Source organism: Rhinolophus ferrumequinum, chromosome 12, assembly GCF_004115265.2.
Source record: "Rhinolophus ferrumequinum isolate MPI-CBG mRhiFer1 chromosome 12, mRhiFer1_v1.p, whole genome shotgun sequence".
Classification (NCBI taxonomy): domain Eukaryota; kingdom Metazoa; phylum Chordata; class Mammalia; order Chiroptera; family Rhinolophidae; genus Rhinolophus; species Rhinolophus ferrumequinum.
Genome location: NC_046295.1, coordinates 31,094,477 through 31,108,288, shown reverse-complemented (window position 1 = coordinate 31,108,288; position 13,812 = coordinate 31,094,477). Strand labels below are relative to the sequence as shown.

At 35.4% G+C, this 13,812-nt stretch overlaps 1 protein-coding gene across 3 annotated transcripts in view; it reads left to right on the top strand.

Annotated features, from left to right (window-relative positions):
- Positions 1 to 13,812, top strand: part of RIC1 (RIC1 homolog, RAB6A GEF complex partner 1) — a 96,052-nt gene that overhangs the window by 14,749 nt on the left and 67,491 nt on the right. For all 3 annotated transcript variants that reach the window (XM_033122619.1, XM_033122618.1, XM_033122620.1), the window contains one exon: positions 5,524 to 5,631. In XM_033122619.1, coding sequence (XP_032978510.1) covers positions 5,524 to 5,631 — 108 coding nt within the window. Of the gene's footprint in view, positions 1 to 5,523; positions 5,632 to 13,812 lie in introns of those variants that run through there.

Sequence of the window (13,812 nt, the reverse complement as noted above, 5' to 3'; positions counted from 1 at the left end):
GTTTTTTGATAATGACCATCCTCATAGGTGTGAGGTGACATCTCATTGTGGGGTTTTTTTGTTTGTTTTTTAAATGGTTTTAGGCAACTTTATTATTTATTTATTTATTTATTAATTATTGGGGAACAGTGTGTTTCTCCAGGGCCCATCAGCTCCAAGTCAAGTCGTTGTCCTTCAGTCTAGTTGTGGAGGGTGCAGCTCAGCTCCAAGTCCAGTCGCTGTTTTCAATCTTGGTTGCAGGGGGCACAGCCCACCATCCCATGTGGGAATTGAATCAGCAACCTTGTTGTTAAGAGCTCACGCTCTAACCAGCTGAGCCATCCAGCCGCTCCATCGGCAGCTCGTTGTCTTCAGTCTAGTTGTGGAGGGCGCAGTTCACTGGCCCATGTGGGAATCGAACCAGCGATCCTATTGTTGAGATCTCGCGCTGTAACCAAGCTGAGCCATCCGGCCGCCCTCATTGTGGTTTTGATTTCCATTTCTGTTGATTAGTGACATTGAGCATTTTTTTTGTATACCTGTCAGCCATTTGTATGTCTTTGGAGAAATGTCTGTTTAAGTCTTTAGCCTATTTTGTAATCAATTATTAGTTTTATTGCTATTGAGTTATATGAGTTTCTTATATACTTTAGAAATTAATCTCCCTTATCAAATACATGGTTTGCATATTTTCTACCATCCTGTAGTTTTGCCTTTTCAATCTGTTGATATTTCTTTTGCTATGCAGTTTTCAGTTTGATGTAGTTCCACGGTCTGTTTTCTTTGTGGTCACCATGGGGCTTACATAAAATTTAGTTTGTAACTCTATTTTAACCTGAAAACAACTTCAGTTAAACAGCATACACTCAACACTCTTACTTCCCTTCCCCACACTTCATTATTGTCACAATTTACACACATATAAATTGTGCACCTATGAATATTTTTAGGTGTAGTTATTTTAATACTTTTGTCGTTTAGCTTTTATGCTAGAATTAAAAGGAAATTACGTACCACCTTTACATGTATTACAGTATTCTATATTTGTGTATTTACCTATACTAACCAATTTTATACGTTTTTATACTATTGTGTTGCTGTGTAGTGACCTTTCATTTCAATGTAAAGAGTTCCCTTTAGAATTTCTGTTAAGTAGGTTTAGTGGTGATGAACTTCCTCAGCTTTTGTTTGTTTGGGAAAGGCTTTATCTTTCCTTTTTGAAGGACAGTTTTGCCAGATACAATATTCTTGGTTGGCAGCCGTTTTCTTTCAGCAGTTTAAATATATCACCACACTCCTTTCTGGGCTTACAGATTTCTGCTGAGAAATCCACTTAATAGTCTTATGGTGGTTCCCTCGTACCTGAGTTGCTTTTTTCTTCCACTTTCAGAATATTCTCTTTGCTTTTCCTTTTGACAGTTTGATTATAATTTCTTTCAGTGTGGATTCTTTGAGTTTCTTTTCTTTGAGGTCTTTAGGCTTCTTGGATCTAGATGTCCATTTCGTTCTTCAGATTTGGGGAGTTTTCAGCCATTATTTCTTTGAATGAGCTTTCTGGTCATTTCTCTCTTCTCTTCTGTGTGTATATTGGTCTGCTTATTGTTGTCTCATAGTCCCTTAATATTTCTTAATGCTTTTTTTTTGTTTTTGTTTTTTCCCTCTTGCATGATTTTTAGTGACCTCCTTAGAGTTTGCTGATTCTTTCTTCTGCTTGATCTAATCTCTTGTTGAACCCCTCTAGTGATTTTTTTTTTCAGTTATTCTTTAGCTCCATGATTTCTGTTTGGTACTTTTAAAATATTTTTTATAGTTTTGTTGAAAGTCTCAACGTTTATCCATTGTTTCTCCTGATCAATGGTGTGAGCATCTTTCTGATGGTTATTTTTAGTTATCTCTCTGATAAATCATACCTGTTTTATTACGGTCTGTTTCTGGAGATTTATCTTGTTTCCTTTGTTTGGGAATATTTGCTTGTTTCTTCATTTTAATTAACTCTTTGTGTTGGTAACTGTGCATTAGAGAAAGCAACCACCACTTCCAGTCTGGATGGACTGGCCTCAGATATTAGATGACCCCCACCAGTCAGTCCAGCCAGATATATCTGGTGGTCTCTCAAACTTCATGCTAGTCCAACGTTTTCCTTGTTTTTTTTTGCAGCCCCTGGGTGTCTAAGGTAGGCCGGATTCCCTCAGTGCACTTCAACAAGTGAGATTGAAGTAGTTCATCAGGCAGCCCCTTATAAAGTTGGACCCAGCTCTTTCCCTCCCTAGGGATAAGCTGGAAACTTGGTGTTTTCGTCCACTTTCTCTGTGCTGAGCCAGGGATGGGGCTATAGCAACTGCCAACCCAAACCTCTCTCTCTGTTTTCACTAGCTCCCTGGTGGCTAGATTATGTGAGGTTCCATCAATGTCCCATAAAAAGCAAGACAGAATGCCCCCTTTGGGCAGTCCTGGGAAAAGTTTGGGTGTTAGAGGTATGGACTGACTTCTTCCCGCCCCACAGGTAAGTTGGGAGCTGGGATTGATTGTCCACTTTCTCTGTGTGCGCTAAGCCAGGGGGAGGGGCTTTGGCAACTGCCTGCCTAAATCTCTGTTTCTATTCTCTAGCCCCTAGTCAGCTAGATTTTCTAGACCCCCAGCACTCTGAGACTGGCAAGACAGAAGCCATTCCTTTGGGTAGCCCCCATAGAAGTTGGTGCATTAGACACATGGACCAACTCTTTCTTTTCCCAGGAAAAAGCTGTGAGCTGGAATTTTTCCCCTGTTCGCTCTGTGCTGAGCTGTGGGGAGGAAATATAGCAACTACCAGTCCAAGGAACTATCTCTATTCTCACCACATGGTGAGATTATGCTGGTTCTGTCAGTCTTCCAAGACTGGCAAGAAAGAAGCCCATACCCTGGGGAACCTCTGTGGAAAGGTTGAGGCATTGGACACGCAGACCACCTCTTTTCCTCCTCAAGGATTAGCTGGGTGCTGGAGGATTTTATCCTGATTTTATGGCTCTATGTTGGTGGTAAGAATTCTGACGAGAGGATGTCCTCAATTTTCCTGCCATCTTTGATGAATCTAATTTCATGTTCATCCATCATTCAGGTGCCTTTGAATTAGTTTCTGGATTACTCCCAAACAAGATTTTTTTTTCTTCCATGAATTGTTGCTGAATGTATGTGTTCAGGGGTGGGGCGGGGGGTGGGTAACAGGTCTTCCTATTCTGCCATCTTGCTGATGTCACTACTTCCAAGGTACTTGTTTTTAACTTTTAATTGATACATGAAGTATGAACACCTCATATTTAGCAGTTTGGAGCATTTTTAGCTCCTTAGAAACGTTTGTATTTCACTTTTAGAGACTAAAGAAAGTTTGTAAGGGGATGGCCTATGTAAATTTTGGAAAACAGTGCTTTAAGTGGTTACTCTAAGGCTGAAGTAAAAGAAGCTATCCATAAAAACTGTATTCTAGCTGGTAATTAGTTTTATATAGGGATATAGTTAGCAGTTCCAAACTCTTCTATGTATATAGTAGGGTTGAACAAAGAACTGAATTAATTGTATGAAATGATAGCCAGGTTTCTCACTGTCAGAAAAAAGTTAACAAGTAATGGAGAAGGCTGTTAACTAGAGTGAACTAGCTAGAATTCATATTTGAATGAATTGAAAAGAAATACATAGAGATAGGTGTGTATATAGGGTTTAGTATTGGTACATATATTTTCCACTGTGTTTGCTCAGAGGACCTACAAGCAATGACACCCCTCTAGCATCTTGTTTCCAGATCTTGTTTTTCTAAATACTAGATTTTCTAATACTAGATTCTGTAATAAAAAATAGGAGTCCCTGGAAAAATAGCTGATTCTAGGGCAAGGGGAGAGAAAGTACTACAAGATGATCCCGTGGACCTTGTAGTGCCAGAAAGTGGATGTCCAGTATTCTAGCACTATTTATTGAAAAGACCATCTATTTTTTCATTGTGTTGCTTTTGTTTGTTTCTTAAAGGTCAGTTGATTATATTTATGTGGGTGTATTTCTGAGCTCTCTACTATTCCATTGATCTGTTTTCTATTCTTTTGCCAATACCACTCTATCTTCATTATTGTGTCTTTATAGTAAGTCTTGAAATTGGGTAATGTCAGTCCTCTGACTGAGTTCTTCAATTCTGAGTTGGCCATTCTGGATATTTTGCCTCTGTATATAAACTTTAGAATCAATCTGCTGATATTTCTAAAATAATTTGCTGTGATTTTGGTTGGGATTGTGTTGAATCTGTAGAACAAGTTGGGAAGAACTGACATCTTGACAGTGTTGAGTATTCCCATTTATGAAATTGGAATATCTTTCTATTTATTTAGTTCTTTTTTTATTTTCATCAAAATTTACAAGTTTTCTTCATATAGATATTCTACGTATTTTGTTAGATTTATACCTAAATTTTTTTTTGTTGCTGATGCATATGGTATTGTGTTTTTAATTTCGTCTTCCACTTGTTCATTGCTAGTATATAGGAAAGCAATTGATTTTCATATATTAACATTGTATGCTGCAGCCTTGTTATAATCACTAATTTCCATAAGTTTTTTTAGTTAGTTCTTTCATATTTTCTATGTCGGCAGTCATGTCATCTATGAACAAAGATAGTTGTATTTCTTTCTTCCCAATGTGTATATCTTTTATTTCCTTTTCTTGTCTTATTGCATTAGCTGGGATTTTTAGTATGATTTTTAAAAATAGTGGTGAGAGAGAATGACCTTAACTTGTTCTGATCTTAGGAGGAAGGCTATTTTCTTACCAGTGAGTATGATATTAGCTGTAGATTTTTTGTAGATGTTTTTCTCAGGTTGAGAAAGTTCCCCTCTATTCCTAGTTTGCTGAGAGTGTTATTTACTGAGAGTTATTATGAATAGGTATTGGATTTTGTCAAATAATTTTTTGCATCTATTGATAGGATGATGTGATTTTTTTTTTTTATTTAGCGTGTTGATGTGATGGATTACATTAATTTGAATGTTAATCCAGCATTGCATGCCTAGAATAAATCCCACTTGGTTGTATTGTATAATTTTTTTAATACATTATTCGATTAATTTACTAATTTTTTTGAGAATTTTTGCGCCTATGTTCATGAGAGATTGGACTGCTTTATTGTAATATCTTTGTCTGGTTTTAGTATTCGGGTGATGCTGGCTTCATAGAAAGAGTTATGGAGTATTCTCTCTGCTTCTATCTTCTGGAAGATACTGTAGAGAATTTGTATAATTTCTTCCTTATTTGTTTGGTAGAATTCACCAGTGAATTCTTTCTGTTTTTTGATGGATATTAATTATTGATTCAATTTCTTTAATAGATATAGGCCTATTCAGGCTATCTTTCTTTTTGGTTCTTTTTAGTTGATTTACTTGGACCAATTAAACCTGATAATGTAATATTAGATTGTTATTTTTTATTACACTTTTAGAATTATTGAAATACTTTCTGAGTACTCCAAGATAAGTTACCTTAAATTTGTATATATTCTTATGAGATACTAATAAAACAACTGTTTCCTTCCAGCCTAGTGTGTTAATCGTAACCTACAAGGAACCTCCAAAATCATCATCTCAGTTTGGATCCTACAAGCAAGCTGAATGGAGGCCAGATAGTACAATGATAGCTGTGTCAGTAAGTAGATATTTCAACTTAAATTGCATTTAAACTTGGTTCTCTTAGATGACTTCCTTTCAGTCTTTCACACCCATTAGCATTTATCTTTGGTGATAGAAATTGCTGTACTAAATCTTCTATTCAGGTTATTCCTACCATATCTTTCTTGATTCTTCCTCCCGTTTCTAAATGTAGTGCCTATATCCTTTCCTGTTTATTCTTCTCATTTTCCTGTTTTGTCTTTGAATTCATTCTAAGATTCATCTAGATTTTTTAAACCTTTCCTCTGTATTCACACTGTCCTCCCAAATTTATATTTTAAGTCTTTTCCTCCATTCCTAAGGATGTCTCACAAAAGTGGTACACTTTATATGTTTATGTCATACTGACTTCTCATCTGCATTTGGATCTGTTTCTGCATTTCTTTTGTGTCCCTTAGACCAGGTTAATTTTACCTTTTCAATTTATGTTTTGTCACTGTCATTTCTTGAACTGTCATCACCTAATTTGAATTAGCAATAACATACATGGTTAGCATTTATTGAGCACCTCCTACCTAAATACTTTTATAACCAGTTTACGTGGATCATTTCATTTAATCTTTAAAGCAGCACTTTGAAGTAGATACAATTATCCTTCATAGTAGATGAGTATATTGAGGCTCTGAGAAATTAAGTTTTATCCAAAGTCACACAGATAGTTCATATTAAAGAGAAAGGATTTAAACTTGGTTACTTAGATTCCACTTACTGTACTCTTAACTACTATATTAACTTATTTCTCTGTTTTCTGTCCTTTTCTAGTCCATCCTATATAATGCTGACTGGTTAATCATCTGAAAATGCTCCACATGGTCAAAAATATTGAGTAGTTTCTTACTTCCCACAGCAGGAGTCTTGCAGACTACCAACTATATACCAGATCTACTCTGCTGCCTGTTTGTGTATGGACCATGAACTAAGAATAGTCTTACATATTTAAGTGATTGAAAAAAAGTCAAAGAGAAACCTTTTTGACGCTTGAAAATTGTACGAACTTTAGATTTCATTGTCTACAAATAACTGTTTTTGGAGCATGAAAATGCTAATTTATGTACATATTGTCTGTGGCTACTTTAGAGCTGCAACAGCTGACTTGAGTAGTCCTGCCAGTGACCATATGTGGCACTTCCAGTCTTTGTTCTCCTGCTCAGTACAATATAAATTAGAATAATATTTATAAATTCAGTGTTTTAAGTGCCATATCTCCATACCATGACATTTTATATTATTATTATTACTAGTGCATACCTCTTATGTCAAAAGAACAAAAGAAGAGAATCATAGACTTTGCATATCATGCACATTGGAGTGTGGGTTATTTTATTATTGATGGCAAAATATTGTGTTTATTATGCAATGACACTATAGCAAAACCAAAAGAATACGATATAAGTTGATGTTGTTCAACTTAGTACTTAGTTAAGTACTCATCACTGTTCCGAACTCACTGAAATTAGTAGTTGAAAAAATTAGAAAATTTAAAGGGAACACGTCATCATACTAGAATTGCTTCACAAAAATAATAATGAAAATGAAGGTATAACCAAAGTAAGTTTGCTTGGTTCTTGATGAATTGGCAAATGTCACGTACAGTGTTACTCAGTTTTTTATTTGAATAATCAATGCAGTGTGTGAAATGACTGAGAATTACTTTGTATGAATGTTATGGAATGTGTGGAACAACTTCAGGTGTAAAAATTTTCAAAGAAGGTGAGAAAACACTAATTTGGTATAACCCGAAGTAGAATCCACTAAGGTGTGTTTTAACTGATGATGGTAAAAACATGTGGAACAGGAAAAGGCTTATTTATTATTTAGTTGGACAAATTTACAAAGCTTGTGCACATGTAAGCGTTTAAAGTCCATGGTTACTTTAAGTTTTTTTCAGAAATAGAAGCTGAATATCCTGACTTGCCCAAACCCACAGCTATCTGATGGCCTAGCAGTCAGTGGTAAAGGTTTATTGTGATTTTTTTTAGCTCAGAGCTGAGACAGAAAATTTTTGAACTTGAATAACCACCTTCAGCCACTGAATGACTTTGGAAGATAGCTTTTGCTGCGTACTTGGTATTGTTGCCTAATGAATTCATTCTAAAACTACAAAGCAAAACAGTGCTTATATGTGAAATTTATGTATGGTAAAGTCATTTTGATGACAACTAACGTTTAAATCACAAGTGATGCCAGGATGCTTTTTATATTTGCACTGCTGTAAAAAGTTAAGACAAATGATACACGATCTCTATTTCCAACAAAATTAGCGGTACATATATTTTCTGAGCTCAAACCATACCATTTTTCAGACCTTGATGCAATTGCAAAGAAAGTTTCTGTATTTCAAAACCCATTTAATTGTGCAAATGAGGAGTGTTCCACCCAATCTTCACTTATAAGTGACGAATCTATAATGTAAGGCCATATTAAAAGGCAAATATCAGGAGAAGAATCTAGTAGACTTTTATAATTGCCTACCAAATGCTACACATAGTCAATTAAAATTATATGCTCATGGATTAGTATCAGTATTTGGCAGTACTTGTGTGAAAAGGCGTTTTCAAATACGAGGTATGTAAAATCTCATTATGGACCAGTATTAATAGAGGAAACTTTGCAATCGACTTTGATGATAGGGAACACCAACTTTAAACCCCAATAAAGTAAAAATGTTACCCCTTAAAAAGAATTTCATTCTCTCTAGTGGATGGATAGTACATAGAAAAATTGTACTCCATTATTATTATGTTTAGAATTTTGTAACGATGAAATTTATGAAAATTGGTTTTCTCTCTATTATTCCTTTTAATTTTTCTGTATTTTTGACGTTTTGACTTCTTGGGGCCTTGCTGAGCCTAGAGAAACTGCCCGTCCTATTGCTAATCAGTTCCTAGGGATAGTAAAGGACTCAACCTGCTAGTGTACCTTTCATACGGAAACCAATCCATAACCTAAACCCCCAGCCACTTCTTTCATGGAGCTCTTACACTCTGGGCCACTATTCCTCTGCTCTAATCATCTCCAGGGCGAGGTACCAGATAACTAGAGACAGCCTCTACACCCCAGTAATGGGGAACCAGTTTATTAGCTTTTTTTTTAAGATCAGAAATAATTTCACATTAATTTATTAACTTTTATGCACTCTACTAAATATTGAGAAAACAAAGAAGTTAGAAGAAATTATTCCTGTCCTTAAGTTGGGGAGATAAAATGCATATACAGAGGGTCCCCGAAAAATGTATACACATTTTAAGAAAGGAAAAAACTAATAAAAGTACGCTGATGGTAACCACTTTGAGCACCTCTTGTAATTGCAGAAGTCAAACGTGACTTCTGTTCATCTTTTGTTATCAGTATATATTGAGTATTACAATTTTAATACAGCCTTTTCTTAAAACGTGTATACATTTTTTTGGCACCCTCCGTATAAGAGAAGGTAACAAAACCAGTTTACTGTTTTGACTATTGAAAATCTGATATTTTTTTCACCTAGTTATTGCGTATAGTCTTTTTCTAGAACTTTGTGTAGATGTCATGATGAATATAATTTTAGCTATTGTTGCCTGGCTCATATTAAATACACTGATTAAATGCTGACTGGATTCAAATGAGTTAATTCATCTCTGTTTGTATAATTTAAAATGTGAAATGTTTTAGCTGATGTGAATTTTAATATTCATATAGGCTCATAAGTGAATTTTATGAAAAACTGACATTTTTTAAGAACAGTTTTATGTTCTCAGCAAAATTGAGGGGACGTTATAGAGATTTCCCTTCCACTCCCATCCCCAACACATGCGTAGCCTCCCCCATTATCAGCACAACCCACCAGAGTGGTAACATTTGTTAACATTGGTGAACCTACATCCACACACCTTTGTCACCCAGAGTCCACAATTTACATTACGCTGTTGTTAGATCACTCTCGATGTTGTACATTCTGTGGGTTTGGACAAATTTATGACATGGATCCACCATTATGGTATATACAGAGTACTTTCACGGTGCTCTGCCTATTTATTTCTTCCTCTCCGTAACCCCTGACAACAGGGATCTTTTTTATTGTCTTCATAGTTTTGCCTTTTCCAGAATGTCATATAATTGGAATTAATACAATATGTAGGCTTTTCAGATTGGCTTCTTTCACTTAGTAATAGCATTTAAGATTCCTCCATGTCTTTTCATGACTTGCTGGCTCGTTTCTTGATCCATTCATCTACTGAGGAACGTCTTGGTTGCTTCCAAGCTTTGGCAATTATGAATAAAGCTATAAACATCCGTATGCAGGTTTTTGTGTGTGGACATAAGGTTTCAACTCCTTTGGACAAATAACAATAAGCACGATTGCTTGATCTTATGGTAGGATTATGTTTAGTTTTCAAAGAAACTGCCACTCTTCCAAAGTGGCTGTACCATTTTGTATTCCTAGCAGCAATGAATTCATGTTGTTCCACATACGCGTCAGCATTTGGTGTTGTCGGTGTTGGGATTTTGGCCATTCTAATAGGTGTATGGTGGTATCTTGTTTTAATTTGCATTTTCCTGATGACGTATATTGCTTTTCATATGCTTTTCATATGGCTTATTTGCCATTCATATGTCTTTGATGAAGTATCTGTTAGAGTCTTTGGACCATTTTTTAGTTGGCTTGCTTGTTTTCTTGTTGTTGAATTTTAAGATTCTTTGTTTATTTTGAAAAGCAGTCCTTTATCAGATACGTCTTTTGCAAATATTTTTTCCCAGTCTGTGGTTTGAACAGATTTTTTCACAGAGCAAAAGTTTTTATTTTAATGAAATCCAGCTTATCAGTTCTTTCTTTCATGGATCATGCCTTTGGTGTTATTTCTGAAAGTCATCGCTAAACCGAAGGTCATCTAGATTTTCTGTTATGTTATCTTCTGGGAATTTTAAAGTTATGAGAATTGAATTTTTTAAAAAGTTTTAATTTTTAAGTTATAAGGGTGATATATGTTTGATGAAGAAAACCTGAGAAACACAGAAACAAAAAATTACTAGTAATTCCACCATTCACAGATAATCATTAATTTTTATTTATGTTCTTATATATTTTTCATGGATATTTGTAGATACACTTAATAGCATATGGATTTTGAAAGGCTATTGAAGTCTATTTGTTTTTAAATCCAAAGTGATAATTACTTTAACTGCTAATGTCGCTTGTTGATGGGGAGCAGATTTGATAAATCTCTGAGTTTCATAAGTAGAGGATTATCTGAAACATAGTCTTTTGTCTTTATAGAAAGCAGCTATAAAGTTTCATAATCTGCTTTTTTGACACATTATATCGTGGACATTGTCTCACTTCAGCATTCTTCTGTCATTCTGGTTTTGAATATCTGCATGAGATTCTTACAGATGAGTGTATTTTTAAATTGATAACTAGATACAGGAATTTTCATCATTTTCACACAAGATTCGGAATTTACACATTACTCTGCAATTTTGTTTTTCATGTAGTATATATTATGACTGTACTTCCAGATTAATATATATTTCTAACTTACTAAATTTAGTCTTTGTATAATATCCCATAGTATAGAAGTTTCTTATTTACTTTTTTTTTTCCCTTGATGGACCTTTGGCAACTACAAACAGTGTTACAGTGTACATTATTATACATCTGTCCTTTGTATCGGTGCATTTATTTCTTTAGGGCACTTTACCTTATGTAGGATTGCTGTCTCAAAGTGTTTATGTGTATTCTTCTTAATAAATATTGGCAAATTATTTTTCAGTAAAATCATATCATTTCCAGAGTAATCTCAAGATTCTTATTTGCCTGCATTTATGCCTGCATTAGATTGATGAAAAATGGTCTTGTCATTTTAATTTGTGTTTGTGTCATTGCTAGGGAGGTTTGGCATCTTAATGTTTATCGGCCCTTTGCAGTTCTTCTGCAAGTTGCTGTGTTTGTCCATTTTTCCAACCAAGTTCCATGTCATTTTTCTTCACTGTAGCTCCAATGCAAAGAGCATTTTCTGCACATGGTAGATATTCACATATTAAATGAAATAAGTAACCTATGAACATATCATTCGTTATGGTAAAGGATCTCCTGTCTAGGTATAGGATTCTTAGACCGAGATTCTTTTTTTTTCCCTGGCCTTGAGATACTGTTCTAATGCCCTTTGGTTTCTAGTGTTAATGATGAGAAGTCTAGCGCTAATCTGATTCCTTCACTGGCAACCTCTTCTTTTCCTCTGATTTTTCTTTTTATGATTGGAATTTAGTCATTTCTGCTTATTATCTCTAGATATGTATATTTTCATTAAATAGTCTCCCGCTGCCTCTGTATACCCCCCACCACTATTTAAACCCAAATCTCAGCTCTTTCAATACGAAGACTAAAGTTTTTCTGCAGCTAGGGAGTTTTTTTCCTGTTACTTTCTAAATAATAGAAGAATAGAACAAGACTTGGCCTGTATTCTTTTTTGTTGTTTCACTCATTATTTGCAAACCTCCTGAATTTGTCCTCCAAATCTCTTTTATTTATCTCCTGAAAGTCCTAAATATTTTTTCCTTAATGTACTTGCACTCTTCTTTCATCTCTGGGGCTCACTAGTAGGATCCATATATTTTAGCTGTTTAGTTTGGTCTCTCATTATAAAATTATAGAGCTTCCATGTAAGTGGTATTTTTCTTCGTTGTGTTCTGTTAGCTACCCTTAGAGGTCAGGCTTTCATGTGGGTCTCTGGCAGTGCAAATCAGCAGATGTTAGCTAAAATAGCAATTTGCCGAGGCAGACAGCTCACAAACTCTTGTCCTCTGTTTAAGCTTAGGGTGAGTCTCCTCTCTCAGGTGTTTTCTCCAAGTGGAAGGACCTTAAGCTGAAGGCTTTTCCAGACCGTGAGGTCTGGGAGCAATTCAATTCACCAGCACAACCTCCACTCTAAACTTGCTGAACTCATCACTGTCACGTGGGCAGCTCTGTCAGTGTCCACTTCTGGAAGCAGTCGCATTCAGCCCTTTTCTGAGGGGAGCCCTTGGGCTTCTGCTTTGTAAACTTACTTAGGGAACTATGACGTCCCAGGTCTTGGCCCAGAGCCTCAAGGAGTGGCGAAGCAAAACTTCCCCTCTGCTCGGTCTCTCAGCACCTGTTCTCCTCCAAGAGAACTCGGGAGATCTTGATGACTGACAGCATCCCCCAGACTCATGCAGCACATGTTTTTATTTTTATTTTTTGGTAATTGTATTCTGAGAAGGAGAAGGTTTGGAATGTGGGCTCAGTCTTTCCATCTCACCAGAATCCAGAAGCTAACTTAAAGTAAGCCATTTCTACCTGTTCAACTTTTTACTTGCCTCTGCCTTCAGAGGAGGTTGTTTTTTGTTTTCATTTCTTACATTATAATGTAGACTAATATATATGGAAATAATTTGGAAGGGTCACTGACAGTTTTTGTATTACCTGTTCAGTAAGGCAGTCACTCCTTTCAAATAAATAACCATTTATACCAAAAGGTGCATTTTAAAATAACAGTAAGGAATTGTGTATTATGGAATGGATACTGGATTAGTGAACTTTCTTGGTAACCAAAGCTTTGGATTGTGAAGCTTTACTAATTTTGATGGTCCTTTTCCTCAAATGTATTGTACATTTTCTTAGCCTTTTACATGAAATATATTGATTATGAATTAACTATTTACTTGAGGATTCAGAGTCACGACAGTAAATGTTGGGGGTGTCTACCTTGTGCTAGGCACTATTGTAAGTGCTTTATGTGTATTAAAATTAATTTATTCTTCATAACTGTCCTCTAAATGTAAGTGATTTTATTATTCCAGTCATACAGTTGAGCAGAGGTAGAGAGAGGTTAAGTAACCTGCCCAGCATTACATAGATACTATGTACCTAAGATCACATTGTTGATAATAGAATTCTAATCCATGAAGCCTGGTTCCAGAGTTTTAAGTTCTTAATAATTCTGCTTTTCACTGTTAGCATGTTTGTTTAATCCTACTCACTGTTATGGAATAAAGCTGAATCTAAGAGATGCTTCGAAACTTGCTTTTATAAAAAATCATTGATAGAAGAAATGTGTAGGCAAGGATATACGATTGTATGACCTGTAGAAATACAGCGTAACTCTTTCCGCAAATTAAGTCAAAAGCAAAGCAGCTATCCCCGTGTAATTTCTTACTGTGT